The sequence below is a fragment of the Pyxicephalus adspersus genome, chromosome 6 (assembly GCF_032062135.1).
Source record: "Pyxicephalus adspersus chromosome 6, UCB_Pads_2.0, whole genome shotgun sequence".
Classification (NCBI taxonomy): Eukaryota; Metazoa; Chordata; class Amphibia; order Anura; family Pyxicephalidae; genus Pyxicephalus; species Pyxicephalus adspersus.
The window spans coordinates 55,696,827-55,713,802 of NC_092863.1; the positions used below are offsets into that span (position 1 = coordinate 55,696,827).

Consider the following 16,976-nt stretch of genomic DNA (forward strand, 5'->3'; position numbering starts at 1 on the left):
TCATACTTAACCATTTTATGTATTACAGTATGCTCACATTGTCTGAGGCTTCATTTAAATAAATTACTGCCATTGGAACACATGGTCCTAGAACATTCCGTTTAAGGGAATGTCCAATTCCCTATTTTATTAATAGAGCCTCTAGTGTATTAATCTGCATTGATAATGCAGACGTAATGCAAACACAGAAAATATTATTGTGTCTAGTTTAATAAAGCATTGCATTGGTGAAAATTATTGACTCGAATTTTTTTTTTTTTTTTTGCAACACAGTACATAAAGACATTTTGAAAATGCTATAAGAGAAAACAGTGAGAAAGAAACCTCACATTTGCTAATAAGCATTTGAAAACCCTGGGACCATGCACAGTAAAATACACATCAGAATATATCAACCTGCATGTGTTTTCCATGGGGTTTTCATATGTTCTCTGTGGTGGTCTAGACTCCTAGACAGAAATTAACCTTAATATATGTAAGCAGGTATCTGTAGCTATTACAAGATGTTTATTTTAACAAAAATCATTAATTTTAACACTTTGGTATTCATAGGTTTACCGAAAGCCAGTGTATTTTACAAAGGTTAGATGATAAATAGAAGACCAGCATAGGTTGTTTGTCCCATTTTATGTCTTTATCTTCGAATTTAACTGTAGTGTACCTTTTAAATAAATCAAATTAGCTTTCCCTAATATCTTAGGAGTGCAAAATCATATTCATAGCAAAGTATACATTAAGAAATATTTATTTAAAAAGTGGTTTGGCCCAGGCTTACAGGCTACATTGTCTACAGAGTATGCTTGAAAAATATAGCTGTGAGCAGCCAGCATTACATACAGAATAAACACTAATCAAAGGACACTCAAATAAATGTTCACCACTACTCCAGGCCTATATTTAGATGGCAAGCAATCAGTGCTTTTTTTTTTTTTTTTTTTTTTTAAATGCTCATCTTCAGCGGCACAACTGTCGTGTTATACAACTGAGGAAGTACTTGACAGTTGTTCATTTTAGTAACATTTTACTGTCACTTCCAGAACAAAAATGTGGTAGCAGTAATTTGGATGATGTCATTTTTTTCTTTATTAACATCACTTGAATCAAACAGATTCTTGCTCTTGTAATTAGCTGTTTCAATCTGATGTCCTGTTGGGCTGAGGCAGTATATGAATTAATCGCAAATAATAAAAACAAGAATAAAGCAACTGAAATCAGAAGTGTGTTCCAGGTAAAATGAGTCAGCTGGTTTTTACAGATACTCCGTTATGATCCAAAAATGTCCCCAGATCATCAGATTACCAACACAAAGTGGCGTGCTAAAGCTAAATTTTATATATACATTTTTTTTTTTTAATGATGAAGAATGACCCAACATCCAAGCATTCTCAGGGACCAGACCAGACCAAACCAGGACGGACAGACAGGACAGTTTTATAAATGTGCTGGAATCTTTGTAGTGTGTTAAGAAAAAGCGGTAACTAAGATGACAAATGCTTATGCTGCAGTGTTAAGCAGGGGCCAGGCAACCATAACAAGTAAAGGCCAGTGTAATCTTTATTTATCTGCATATGGCAATCATAATCTGTAATGATTATGATAATGTAATTTATTATAGTTTGTGGGTACCATGTTGTTGGATCAATTTTTACTATGTAAAATTAAATGAACACCAAACCATTTAAAAAAAAACATATATAAAATGCATATTTTACCCATGTTATGCTGTACACTGACAGCTTAAATTCATCTGAGGTCTTCTCGTCCACTCTTTTCTCACACTATCTCAACTTCTCTTCTTTTCTGGCTACAATACAAAAATTGTTCCACAGCGGATAATGTTTCCACCTCTAACAACCATCAGGAAATGAGAATGCTTTCTGCTGTGTACAATAAAAACAATTACAGTAGTATTTTGACAGTAGTAATTATGTACCCCACAGGAAGCATTCACTCTGGCTGGTGACATAGGTGCAAACATTACCTGTCATAACTTTCTGCAATGGATAAGGTGAATTCATGAACTGTGGCTCAGAGGTCAGCACTTTGGCCTTTGCAACACTTGGTCCCAGGTTCAAATCTCGGCCAGGACACTACGGTATTTGCATGGAGTTTGCATGTTCCCCCTGTGTTTGTGTGAGGTTCCTCTGGCTACTCTGGTTTCCTTCCATGTCCCAAAAACATGCAGTTAGGTTAAATGCCGTCCCCACAAAAAAAAACTTTGTGCAGCACTGCATAATATGTTGGTGCTGTATTATACTAGATAATATTATTATTAATATTATTATTATTAATAATAATACATAGTAACAGGGGAGGACCCAGAAACAAAATTTTCTTTTATTTCTCTAACTTATATTTATTTTTTTTCTTGCCTATATGTTTGATGCTTACTTGCCAGAAATGGCCAAATACAAGTCACAAAATAAAATGGTATTTTAAACTTGTCTGAAAATATATTTTGTAACAAATGCATTGGGGTTTAAACATAACTTGAACACTTTAAACAACAGTCTATGTAGAAATGTAAGTTTATTTTTTTTATTATTCTTTTGCTTGACAGCTAAAGTGATTAATTAGATGAGTGTACTGCGCAGTTACACCTCCTCCAATACCAAGCTATATAAATATATTTTATAGAAATATATATTCAATAAGTGCACACATTTTTTTCTATAGGATAAGACGATCTTCCCCTCCTTCTTGAATCACTCGCTCTGTGGACACTTGATTTTGTTGTTTCACAAAACACATTTTCTTACATTCCATCAGCTGTTCAATATCCTTCCACACCTTTACTTGTTTCATGTTTGGTCCATGGCTTTCTTTAACTGACTTTTGCTGCTCTCTTAATTTCTGGGACAAAAACAAAACACATTTGGTCAGTGATGTAGCAGGTTCATTACATTCATAATAATCTTCCCCTCCTCCTGTGTCACTGTCTGTATCTGTCGGTCAACTCCTACTTAATGTAATATGTTGGCCCTATATAAATACTGTTTATCAAAAATAATATTAATAAGATTGTTTGCCAAGCATTCCATTTTTATATTTCAATATCGAGAAAGAAAATTTAGATTGTATACATGAAAAGGAGACATACAACGATTCAAGCACTTGTACAATGCGTTCAAGTAATATGTGCTAAAAATTCTTAAGATCCTGACAAAATTTTGATGAACAGAGACCCAAATAAAATCTAAATCTAAAAACAAGGTGCAGGATAATAATAAAGAATAAGCCAAAAAGCTTGTCAAAAAGAGCATTCAACAAAATTCAGGAAAGCTATGTAGTCAAAGAAGTATAGGTACCACAGGGAAAAGACAAAAGGAATAGGTGAGGAGAGGGTGAACAGGAATCTGTGAACAATAGTCGAGGCCCTAGCATGGAATTTATGAACACAAATGCCCTGATAACTGCAAATGTTTTCATTGCTGAACCAGATCCACTCCAGGTTTGCTGGATCGGCCAGCTTTATTACTGATGAAAGTGTTTCCTCTCCTGATTGTTTTCCAGGAACTGCCAGGAAACACTACATGGTAACATCTTCCTGTGGCAGTTTCATAGTGAATGGATAGGGGCAGCAATGAGCGGTACTAGTACCAGCTGTGAAATGAACCAGCACTGCAGTGCGAGTGTTAGAGCAGCTGGCAGGTTTCCAGCCACAGGGAGCCGCACAAGACCTTTGGATTCTAAGCTGTGAACGTGCCCCTACACCAAATACATGACAAATAAATTCAGGATATATTCAAAAAGAATTGGAGGCCTTTTGTCTAAGTAAATTGGTTTGATGAAATTATAAACTTTGAGTTTAATTCCACCTAAAAATTTTATATTTGAGAAAGTTGACCTTTCAGATATTTAAAAATTAATTTGGTAACAGATTTAAAACTAAGCTAACCCATAGCAATGTTTGAATACAACAGTTTAGCAGATTATGTTCCAACCAAGACTTATTCCAGGGATCTGAGTACTGTAGGAACTTGCCTTTCTCTTAATAGGATTACAGTTCTGTCTGAAAGACAGGTGTGACTTATAATTGGGATGATGAAAAAGGTAATGTGTGTGCACAACATCTCCATGGAGAGCGACTTTCCATTATTTATATGAATGCAACTGAGTAAGCTCACATTACTGATGATGAATCATTGTAGGAACCTCTGCTGACGTCACCTCTATGTGCCTCTACCCAAAAGCCTGCACAATGCCTGTTTCTCACAGTCTGCACCCAAGAGCTGCACAGCCTTTATACAACAGTCATATGGCTTTTTAATAAAAAAAAAAAAACAAAAAAAACATGGTTTAACCAACAGAGGGCATGGGAAACATTTTATTATCTAACGAGTACAGCAAGTACTACTTTGCTGGAGCAACAGAGGGTTATGATAAAGACCCAGCTGCTATAAATAGATATAGAAAAATAGACTCCCGCATATTACTTATTGTAAAATATTTGGTCTTTGGAAAAAAGACACATGTGATGGTGGGAGCTGTAAATGCCTATTTACCCACAAGCTTTTATGATATACATGGCTGCAAGTTTTTTTTTATTATTTAGCCATGAATTTTTGTCACAGTTTAGTGGAACAATAAAAAATGGAAAAAAGAAAATAGAAAAAACAGGCATCCTAAATGGATTACGATTATTTCAATCAAAAGTAAAAACAACAAGGACATTTTTATTTGCCCATAAAAAATAAATTAGGACTTTGGGATATATTTGTACTTAGTTATAATTGCATACAAATATAAATATGAAGAAGCAGACAACTGCCAGTGAAACGGATCGAATATCAATTGGGATTGCCACTTTGGATTGTTGCTAAATTGTATGCACAAAAAAAATAAATTGTTGTTTTTACCTTGTGAATTTTTTTGTAGTCCATTTAGGATACCTTTAAAGTTCAGGTTTCCTTGATTATTGGTGGGATGTGGCATTTCTTATGATTTGAAGTGATTATTCGAGACATTTCTTGGTTCGTGTAGCAAATATTTAAGCATTTATTGCCTGTTCAACCAGGTTAAAATGTGAAGTTGTCAGGATTCAAACAAAAGTAAAAAATGCTATTGTGCTGAGATACAATATTGTAGTAAAGAAAAGCTATTTTCATTTAAAGTATATCTAAAGGCTACTGTGTGGCAGCCTAAATGGGTCCTAAATCCAATTACTTTTTCCAAAATAGCCTTGTGACGGAAACAAATCTCCCCAAATGTCTGACAAATTCTTAATTTGTATCTCACAAGCTACTCCTCCTAGGCACTGCAGCTTATAGTGGGAGAGTTTCAGCAGCACGTTCAGTTCTGCTGATCTAGCAGTGGGCAGGACTATGTGTCGCCAGCTTACAATGGACATTCAGCAGGCTTATGAATCAACAAATGCTCATAGCCATGTACCCTGCAAAATCTGCCTATCTCACCTTAGTACAAGCACAGACCATATGAGGGACAATGCTGCTCTAAATTTAGTAGCAGCGCTGCACTGTTGTCTCTCTAGTACAGCAAATTTATAATGAATGCTATGAATGAAATTACCTTTTTAAGGCACCACTAACATATTGGGGCTAACAATAGGCAAAAAATGACAAATATTATGCAGTCTGTCTGTAGCATTAAAACATTTTTTTTTCTTTTACCAAGTCCTCCCTGTAACATAGTTTTATGCCCCACTGATCCTGCCAGCAGCTCCATTATTTTTCTCTTTCTGCCCATAGTTCTACTTCCTAACCAGGAGTGAATTTGCTTTTTTAGTCAACAGTCATAATCATGTTATAGTCAACAGACTTTATATGGCACAAAGCCATGGCTGAAGGTATGGTTATGAATGCTACCAGATATGTTTTTTTATAAAAATACACTGGAAACATAAATCAGCTTCCTAATTACAATTAATTCATAAATGTTCAATTTCAATTAATTCTTGACCATAACACTGAGCAATCAGACAAATAGACTGGAAATGAAGCATGGATATGTGCTATACAGTGCAGACCTCTGTATAAATGAAGATATACAATAAAGGCAGGGCTGTGACTGCAGAATTCTAGTAAAAGTTAAACATGGTTAAAATGGAGGCTGGCAGTAAAACACAAAAACATTGCTCCAAGTTGATGTTATCTCAGTAACAAAAAGGAATGTCTCAGTGCACAAAATCCACCCAATGTTACATATTTTGCCTTATGCACTGAATGGGCAATCCTAGAATCTGTGTAACAATTTATATACCTAATTGTACATAAAAATTATTCTAGTTGCACCTATGCATGTATGGGGACCTTTAGTCAGGGATAATGATCAGAGAATTAAAAGAAAGTAGGTTGGGTACAATGTAAAACTACATAGGAAAAGCCTAAGAACTATTTTACAAGTATCTATAATTTGCCAAAATATTCATAATGCAAATTAAAGACATATGTCCACATTTTATGCTATTTACACTTCTTGTAACTTAGACAAAAGTCTTTCTTTAGGACTATGATGTATGCTTCATTATTAATTCATTGTATTCATACAATAGTGAGGACTAACACCATTAGTACCATTAATAAGTCAATCCACATTATGGGATTAGTTTACATTGTGTGTTGCAATTTCCAACAGCTGCTTTTGATGGAAGCGGAGTTCCTTCTTCAGCAATGACATGTCCAGTGGCTGGAATCATGCGCAGACAAAGGGAAAGTTGAAATTCTCCCTAGGAATCAATAACAGTCACAGCCACAAACCCCAAATACACTACATATCTTATGTTTTAAAAGTGAAGGGCTTGGATTTGTTTAATAAACTCAACATCTGGCTTTCTATAAAAGCATAGTAGATATAATGGTTTTATATTCCAGACAGAGGTAGTTTACTATGTTTGTCACACTTTATCCTCTAAATATGCACAGAAATATTTCTGACTTTTATTTAATTAAGGAAGACAAATAAATAATAAATCAAATATAAAACAAAAGAATGTAATAGACTCATAAAAATAAAACAAAAAAAAATAGTGTAAGCCTGTGTGTATTTTGTGCATGTTTGAGAGTATAGTACAGACTGTGTCTATGCTTGTAGGACTATATGTATGCTTGTGCAGAGTTTAGATTCTGTGTATAAAACAGGGCTATGTATATCTTTATGTGCAGGCCTATTGTAAGTGTATGTTTGTGTACAGTTTGTATGCTTGTGATTATAATGAAGGAATATGTGTTTGTTCCAAGTGTAATGTGCAGATTGTGTGTATATTTGTGTATAGTGGAGGGCAATACGTATGTTTGCAAGAATACGGCAAACTGTATGTATGTTTATATATAACACACATGGCTTAATATAATATACAAAATCAACCATTCAGTTTGTAGTGTGCCTAAAGTTTTTTTTGTAATATTTATTGGTTTTTATAATGTTTATTTGTAAAAAAATACACACTTTTGCCATGCAATGCTTTGCGTATGCCAATAAATTACTGCATTACTATAATGCATGTGTATTACATTAGGGCATTGCAGTTTCTTTTTGAATTAATAGCTTAATTAATAATTACCTTAATGTAACATGGGTTACAACACACAACACACATTAGGATATGTACATTCATACAACACACAACCATGGTAAACTGTAGTCTCCTCTTCCTTCCTGAATTGTAGCATTGTATCACTCATCTTCTTTGCCTCCTATCTCCATAGTGCCCTTTATCTCCTTACTCCCCTTTCATTTAGGTTTAATTTATTTCTTTCATATGTCTTCTCCATAGTGATACTTATCTAATAGACTCTCCTTAGACTTCCCCCTATTCCCCTCTGTGTGTCTGCTATATCCCAGCTCTACCATAGTGGTGTTATGCCATCCCTGTACCAAACTGATGCCCATCATTTCCAATGACTCTCTCCATAGAGTAAATCACCCCCGCCACATTTCTTCTCCATATTGTCTTTCCTCCACCTCCTCTCTTTATAATGTCATTGGTCTCCTGCACCCTATCCCCACAACATCATCTTGCCTACTTTCTTTCTCTACAATATTGCTCTTTTCCTCACCTCCCGTTTTTGTAGTGTAACTGCCCTCCTCCATCTCCATAGGGACGCTTGTCTCCTCTTCAAATATTAGTTTAGAAAATATCTCAAAGACATCAAGTACTGGAGGATGGTACCTCTTTGAACTGGTACCATGATGCTGAGAATTGTTGTGCTAGTATAACAAAACAAATTATAAATGATGCTACATGCTATATTAGTTGCTTTGATAATCTGGCTATAATTCTTTACAAGGCTTGGTTTAATTTTAAAATGGCAATTGCGTTACTTATGTAACACTGACAATGTGCCAGCATTACAATTTCATATCATCCAGCATAACCTGTGGTACAAAGTACCACACTTTTTAACACCTTTCAATAATCCGTTGGTGTCATGTCAGAAGATGATATTTATTCCAGCAAACGGGGCCCCAGTTTACCAAAAACTCCCTGGATTCCTTTTACAATAAATGACTCCTGTAGTCAGCAAAAACAGCATCAGTACATGAACCTTTTCGCTGCAGCAGAGTTCCTAACTATAAGATGGAAGGATGATAATTTAAGAAAAAAAAAGCCACAATTTACATTTAAAATTGTGTGTCTGGAGCTGTATAAATAGTGCTGTCAATCAGCAATCCCTGAAAAAAACAAGAAGGAACAGGAAATGAAAGCAGTTTATAGTTTTACTGTATAAGGCAATGTTTGATAGCTATTTCAGTCATCTGTGGTAATTGTTGAAAACACAGAAAGCTGGGAAGAAGAGTAAGCATTGTCTGCACAAGGATACTGAACTCAGCAAACATTAAATAAAAGCTGGTCCCTTTAATAACAATTCAAAATGAAATATAAGGCTTCCTGCCCAGCTTTTCCCTCTACAAAATCTCTTAAAAACCAACTCCAATTCATCAGAAATTTTCATACACGTAGTAATGTAAACATCCTGTATTCCTTGCTGTGCATGGATCATATTACAGGCTATTTTGGTCAGAATTCTTTTTACTCAGGCTACGTTTTCTGTGACCGATCCTGTCTCTTTGAGGAAACAGATCCAAGGAATAAATCAAATTCATCGAAGATGAAATATTTTCACCATTCAGTAAGCCGTGGTTCAACATCATTAATCAGAAAAAAAAAAAACAGTGATTAGTGTCAAGATCTGCCTTTGTTTTGTGTTGGTGGCAGGGAATAAAACAAAAATCAAGAAATAAAGTCTCCAATGCATGAATTCTTACCTTTCCAAGATTTTCCTGCTCCTGGATATTCTTTGAAAATTGATCTCTAAAGATGTGGAAGCAAAAGAAAATATACACATTGTAAAGCTTTTTTCTTACTCTTTGTTTCTGAAGGTTATTGCTACATACATGTTGTTTGTAATTTAAGAACAAGGCCTAGCAAAGAATATGAAGGTATTTAATTTTAAACACAATACATATGGAATTTTTTTATATAAACAAATAATTGCAGTATGATCCTCTGGTGCAATTCCATGCAAATGACAGTGTCAGTACTATTGATTCTAAAAAAAAAAATTCACAATGTGCAAGATCAGAGACTCACCAATATACTTAAGTAGTAAAAACAACTTAAGTAGTAAAGAGAAACATACTATTACAGTGCAATACAAAAAATATACTAGATGTTAAAATTGCTTCTGAGCAGCCTTTACAGTAGTTGGTCATTCAGCTATATTAGTCTGCCTAAATAAAATATTGAGAGTTGGCAGGTCTGGCATTTCAGCTACAGTTGCAAGTCTGCAGTGCAGAGCTTTTTCTGTCCCTAAGTAAGACCACTTACCACCTAACTGTGCAACTTTTGCCCTGAAGGGCTTTGGACACTGTCACGTGTTTCATTACAGGGCATCATCTTTGTATAGAAAAGGGAGCTGTAACAACAGCAACCATGCCTTGGCTGCAAATGTTTCCTCATATTGTTTACTACTTTCCTCCACTTTTTAGATTGTAAGCTCTTTTGGGCAGGATGCTTTCCTCCATCTGTAACACACACTGTAATTTACTTTTGTTTTACAGAGTTTTTTTCACTTTTTACAGAGTTATTTATTTTTTGGCTTTTTTTGTACATTTTATGTTCATGTGCGCTCTTGTTTGTTTCAGGAGAGATTTGCAATCCCATGCAAGTCTACAGGAATGCAAACCCATTTGATGCAGGTCAAATGCACCTGTCAATGAATTGTGAATAATATCAGAAGCATTCCAAACTAATACCTTTGACATGAGCCCTAAGCCTGTCAACACAGGCCCTTTCTTACTTACATATGTAACAAGCTGCCCAGGACAAATTAGCTGACTTTATTTTAAATGTAAGGGTCAGGGAAAGGAAGAAACAGTACTGGTTTACTAAGGATACACTGTTATGCTCCTCTATCGATTGCTAGTACTGATAGTCTATTCTTCACTTCTGCCAACAATCTTTTGACATTGCGCTGCTAATACCCCTGGAGTGATTTAAATGGCCCCCATTTTCAAATTTTGGAGTACAGGAGTTCTTTGCCGAAGGAAATATAGGAGATTCAGAAGACATATGAGATATAGATATAGCATACGCAATATGTGATTATGTAAAACAGTGATTGTAATCCTTGTTTGAATTGTTGAAGATGTACAACAAATTGATGAAAGACAGCCAACGTTAACTGCAATCTTCATGTGGGCAAACTTCTACGTAGGATGTTGTCATGGCAACCTTCTGTCATTTTCTTTACCTAGCAGCAGTTCACTTAAGTCCACTATAAAATTCACTGAAGTGACCATACTCTTGTACATATTTATTTTAATGCATTTATGCTCTGGATGCTTGGACTATCACTTTTTAAATCACATAATACATCAACAGTTTGTGGCCAAACATACACTAGAATTTTTTCCAAAATGCTAAAATAAATGCTACAAAAAATACCAAAAAATGATTCAAATAATGGCACAGTAATCAACTGTTCAAAAGCAAGGCATGCATGCATCTTTTTTTTCTTTATTTAGGTATAAACACTAGGTCGTGATGTCTCTGTGCACAGCACAGGAAATATATATGGATGTGTTTCTTTACCTGAAGTTTGGCTAAAGAGGGCACACTCCAGCAATAGCAATGTTTCTGTTTAAATATCAAAAGCTATTGAACTAACTTACTTGGAAAATGTAAAACTTCAGCTGACATACCAGTGCTAAAGTGTCACAAAGCTTTGCATTTCTTACCATAGTGGAGAGCATTTTTTCCCCCACCACAATATACATGAAAGCAAGAACTGGCATATTTACCACCTGCTACTATAAACTACCCATCAGCTCTTAATAACTTCTTTAAAGGGCTTACGAGTCAGACATATTTTTCAATTTTTGTGTTAAATTTTTCATAATAATAAAACCCCCTAAATTAAACAAAGCAAAAAAGATAAGCATTAACCAACGAAAGCCACTCAGATTGAACAAAAGTTTTGATGCTAAGCTCAGCCTGGACCCCACAGATTACTGCACCACTGCACTGCATCAGTCCAGGTAGAACTAAAACATGAAAGAAAAGTGATTTAGGTGACTATATTGAGTATTTTAGAAACTGCTGATCTCCTGGGATTTTCACACACAATATTCTCAAGGGGTTTATAGAGAATGGTTCAAAAAAAGGGGGGAGGGGGATATCCAATGAGGAGCAGTTCTCTGGGATGCTGGTAGTGTAATGATGTTTTATTGGCACACCTTGCTCCCCTTAGTACCAACTAACCATCCACATTATTTCAATCCCATTAAATGCGACAGCCTTCTTCATTATTGTTGCTGGCCATGTTCATTCATTCATGGCAACAGTGCACCCAACTTCTGGAAGCTGAGGGATAATGTGCCATGTCACACTTAAATCATCCTAAACAGTTTAAAAAAAAACAAAAAAAAAAACATGCCAATGGGTTAACTGGGCTCCAATGGCCTTTATAGTAATCAGATCTCATTCCAACAGAGAACCTTAGGAAGGTGGTGGAACAAGAGATTTGCATCATGGATGTGCAGAGTATGACATTATCATGTCAGTGTGGACCAAAATCCTTGAGAATGTTTCCAGCACTATGTTGTATTTATGCAATTAAAAAGCCTGGTAATTCTGAAGGCAAAAGGGAGTCCCACCCAGTATTAACAAAGTGTGCCTAATAAAGTGGCCAGTGATTGTATATGTATGTATGTATTTTATGTGCAGATAGTTATTCACAATATTATAAGGCAAGGTGATTTTATTCAGGGCTGTTCTACAGATTAAAATATCAACAGTATTTTAACTGTTATTAACAGGCCTGTTAAGTTGTCTGCCAATTCTTATACCAGTGGCTGAGGCTGTTTACAGTACTCAGGATAGTTATATGTAAATATTAATTTTAATGTTTCTTCTGACTGGCTGCCTAGTTAGCACATTAAATATTAGTTCATGGTTCATTCTACTTTACTGAATAAATCATTTAGGATTTAACAAATACATGACTAATATTTTATCCCTCTTTTTCATTATTTTTACTAATGATATTAGGAACAGAGATCTAAGCATCTGTTTACAAAATAAAAAAAAAGTTTACTGTTTTCAAAACCTGCCTATGCATTTAAACTGTAATTTTATATAATCATTAAATGAAAACGTAGCTTTCTGGCAAATTTAAAAACCTGAGGTGGTGTGTGCACTGTATGAGTATATGGGTATGTAGCTCCCCCATAAATATTACTTCTGGATTATGTGATTGGAAACTGCACCGAGGTTCAATTTCTCCTAAGCAGATACAGACACATCATCCTTTTTTATTATAAAGTTAAGATTAGGAAGGTAGTTATAAAGAAGGTTGATACTAACAACCAGTTTATGAAAGATAAGAACTTGCAAAAAAAAGTTTTTTTTTATATATATATATAATTTATATTATATAAATATAACATCATTATATTATATTCATATAATTACCTTGAAAGAAACATTTTTTCACCAAATCTAGAGGTTCACTTTTAAGGATGACATATTTTTTTTTTTAGTATGCAACCCCTCTTCCTGGATCACAATAAGCAAACATAATTCATGATGAGGACTATATAATAGTACACTTTACCATGAATTATTGTTGCCCCCTGTGCATATACACAGCTGCTAATGCTACCCAACAAACACTGCAAAAGGCAAAATATTTGGTTTACCTTTTTTCATTCCCTGCAAACAGTGATCATTGGGATTGTACTAGAAGTGAGCCTGCTGAAGCATGAGCTTGTGTTACTTTATTCTTTACTTGTTACACTTCATTCCCACAATATTTTGAAACAGAGATTACAGTTTTCAGGAACCTCTCCATTACCCTTTCTATTATGAACATTGTGAATCATGCTATAATATGTCCACAGTATTACAACAATCCCATTGTATCTTCAATGATATTAAACAGGAAAACTAAAAAGATCTAAATTGTATAATGTGACGGTAGAACAAGTTGTTGGGACAATCTGATGTGGTATTATTTAGATTTCTTGTTTTACTATTTATAATTCTGACCGTGGAAAGAATGCCTCATAGATTCAAAAATGTTCTAAATTTAGATACCAAAATACACAGTTCACAGTTTGTCAGTGCTCACATGATAGATGCATTTTTATAATGGAAAATTTGAAGTCACATTACAAATAAGATCAATTTTAATCTAGATAACTACATGAAATTGTCCCCTATGTAGTCTTAAGTGAATTTTTATATGAGTAAACACATCAAAACTAAAAAATATTTGGAAAAAAAACACATAAGCAAAAACAAATGTCAATTACCCAAGGATGCTTTTTAGTCCAATAATGTCAATTGCTCACAGAGGGAGGCTGTTTAGTCATTTACAGACCCTAGCTTACTAACTTTCAAAGGATAACTGCTGCTTAAGATTAGCCAGTGCCAAAATCGACATGTTGTTAACGGCCATGTAGCTATAGGTACGATAGCCAAGATAACAGGAAGATGTTTTAAGAAAAACACTTTACTGAACATAGAAACCCTATGAGAAACTTGGCACTTTCATACGTAGGGCCAATGTCTGCTTTATAAACTGGTAATCATATTATTCATTATAAAAAAAAATCCCTACTGTATATTTTAGTTCTACTTTTTGTATCAAAAATGTATGGTGACATCAATGAACTTTTTTTTTTGTTGTTTATAGAACAAAGGCCAGGCTATCATTCTTATCAATGAAGATTAGTCTTTGATCACAAATATTTACACTGATATGTTGGAAGACTAATTTTTTAACATGTTTAAAAAATGGTATCACATTATCATTAGTAGTAACAGCCATGTATACACAAATGTATGGATCCAAATATGTAAAAAAAAAAACAGAATATGAACAAGACTGAATAAACATACCTGAGAGCTTTTTTCCTCTCCAGAGGATCTGGAGAGACATAGGCTTTCATTTCATCCAATGCCCTTTGTATTTGTACTTCTGCAATCTAATAAATAATACAGGGTAAATACATGTGCCTAAAATCACAGAAAAGTACTTACAAGCAGCTACTTTCTAACCTTTTTTATTAAGTTTATATAATGATATTGACTCTCTGCTTGACTGCACTCTTCCTGAAGACCTCGAACTTCCTATGATAAAAAAGAGCATGTTAGAAATAAAATGTAATACAACAGGGATCAGTAGAAACCACTTTTCAATCAACTGTTTCAAATAATATTGTAAATTGGTAATGGTAATAACTACAGACTTTGCTGCCTTTGATACATAATACTGTGGAAATTTATCTGTAAACAGAATGGAAGTTTAGAGCCTAGCAATATTTAGTAAGCAGAATAGCTTTAAAGTTTAAGAAACCCATAATTTTTTTTAAACATACAAATGCAAAAAATAGAGATGATTTTCTATTATGCCTTGCCTATGCATATATGATAATATCTGTACCAATGAAAACAATAATATTGTTATTTTTACCACCCAATATTTAGATTTTCTAGGTGGCATTAGAGTATTTAATCTGAACCAATGAAAATCTATCATTTGTAAGCAAATGGTAATTATTTATTTTTAACACGGTGACTAGACTGCAGTCTTCTGTTATCTCATTGGCTGCAATAGGATGCTGTGCAACCAAACATTTTCCATAATATTGTTTAAAAATTGTTATATATTATAGAAACAGCCATTTACTTCAAAAATATATTTTAGTTTTTGAAGGGTAAATATAGGCTCAATAATCTAATGGCTTATGATATTCCCAAAGCAGCAATAATAGGTTTTTGAAAATTACATCTAGGTTAGATTTTGAAGTTGCACTGGTACAACTGAATTCTTCCTTTGCTCTAAATTCTGAACAATGCAAGGAGCCAGTGTTAAATTTGTAATGGTGGGCAGAGCTAGGACCTGTGAAGCCCTAAGAAATATAAAAAGCTAGGAAGAGATTTAGCTAACTACCAACTTCATAAAACTGAAAAAATTGATCTGTCTCAGCATGGCCTTTTATAAAAGCCGATCGATAATAAAAATAATAATAAAAAAAAACAAAGCAAATGAGAACAAAGAACACTCTGATCCACATATAAAATTTTAAATATTGTTTGGCAATTTAAATGCTCAAATCATATTGTATGTATAAGTTAAACAACTTCACATGTTTTCAGGCAAACAAGCCCTTTGTTTAATGGAATAGGTTAAGGAACATTATACCTGCTCTAGCTTGGAGCAGTTACTTTCCAGGCCGGCTGCACAGCTGTCATATTGTGCTTTCTTTTCATCATGCTCTTGGGTCAGCTCCTAATGTGAAAAGGGCAGAGATTCATGTCAGCAAGTAGTGTGATACCTCAGCACATGGCACAGAGAGTTCCTGTCAGTCAGCGGCTTGAGCCTGTCATCTTGGCACACAGAGTGTCGCTTACTTAAACTTAGCAGATGTGTATCATTCCATTTTCACACATGGCCATGGAAGGGGGGTATGGGTACCGTCTGATGCTTCAGACAGACATATGGATATGAAACCCACATTGCAATGAACGCTTGCACCCGTTTTCTGCAAAACAGTGACTATTGCTGAAAAGTCCAATGTGTTGTGTTCCAAATGAAAAACATCTTTCTATCTGCCAAACACACAAGCTGCGATCACACTTTTCATAAATGTGTCACCTAATTGCAAGATTTTAATTGCCATTAATTACTATTTAATATAGGGCACTTATTCATCAACACAAAGTTGAGGCAACCACTTTCAATGCTTAAGTACTGACATTTGATAGAATTCCATGCTTCTACCCACACAGTTCTGCTTATGGGAGTTATTTAAAAAAGTAGTTTTGCATTTAAAGTTCCCCTGAAAACTGTAAGTGCAAAACCCCCCCACCCCTCAAAAAAAAAAAAAAACATAGAAATGCACTACCTAGCATGTGACTGTGCCAAGTCTTGATGGAGAGAAACTCTGTAATTAAGGACCCGGAAGCAAAGATTTTCCTGCTTCTGCTTAATTTATTCTGTTAATCTATTTATTTCACCTCTATCGCATATTGAATATTTCATTCCAGTCTTCTGAGGGCAGCAATATTTTAAGAAAGACGAGCCCACCACAGCTCAAGACCAAGGCAGTTGCCTCTGCACAGAAACACAGTGTGGAATAAAGTATAAGTCAGTGAAGGGGTAAGGGTAAATTGTAGGAAGCATACAAGCAATACTGGTGACTAGTTTAAACATCCCTATTTTGAACCAAGCTTCCACTCTACAGGGTCTCTAAACTGTATCTTCTCCCCTGAGTTCCCCTTGCCAGTTTTATACTCCGTCTATTAAGATAATGCCTGCCCAGATGCCAATTTGCTTGAGAAAATCTTCTGAACTGTCTGTGAACATACCAAGTAATTCTCCATTTAGTTCTTCAATGTGAAGGGAGCATCATATTTGCTGGTGATGCTTGGCAAAACAAGGGGTTCAAACAGTGGTTTTCAAGTGGCTTCCAGTGGTTGCTTGCTCTAGCCACTATACTAGTTAAAG

The 16,976-nt window shown here is 34.8% G+C and overlaps 1 protein-coding gene across 1 annotated transcript in view; it reads right to left on the minus strand.

Annotated features, from left to right (window-relative positions):
• Window positions 1-902: 902 nt before the first annotated feature.
• The window catches only part of IFT81 (intraflagellar transport 81), a 73,454-nt gene continuing 57,380 nt past the window's right edge, over window positions 903-16,976 (minus strand). The window contains exons 15-19 of the mRNA XM_072415891.1: window positions 15,672-15,758; window positions 14,525-14,596; window positions 14,366-14,451; window positions 9,226-9,271; window positions 903-2,853 (exon numbers count right to left, since the gene is read on the minus strand). Coding sequence (XP_072271992.1) covers window positions 2,671-2,853; window positions 9,226-9,271; window positions 14,366-14,451; window positions 14,525-14,596; window positions 15,672-15,758 — 474 coding nt within the window. The 3' untranslated portion in view covers window positions 903-2,670. The remainder of the gene's footprint in view (window positions 2,854-9,225; window positions 9,272-14,365; window positions 14,452-14,524; window positions 14,597-15,671; window positions 15,759-16,976) is intronic.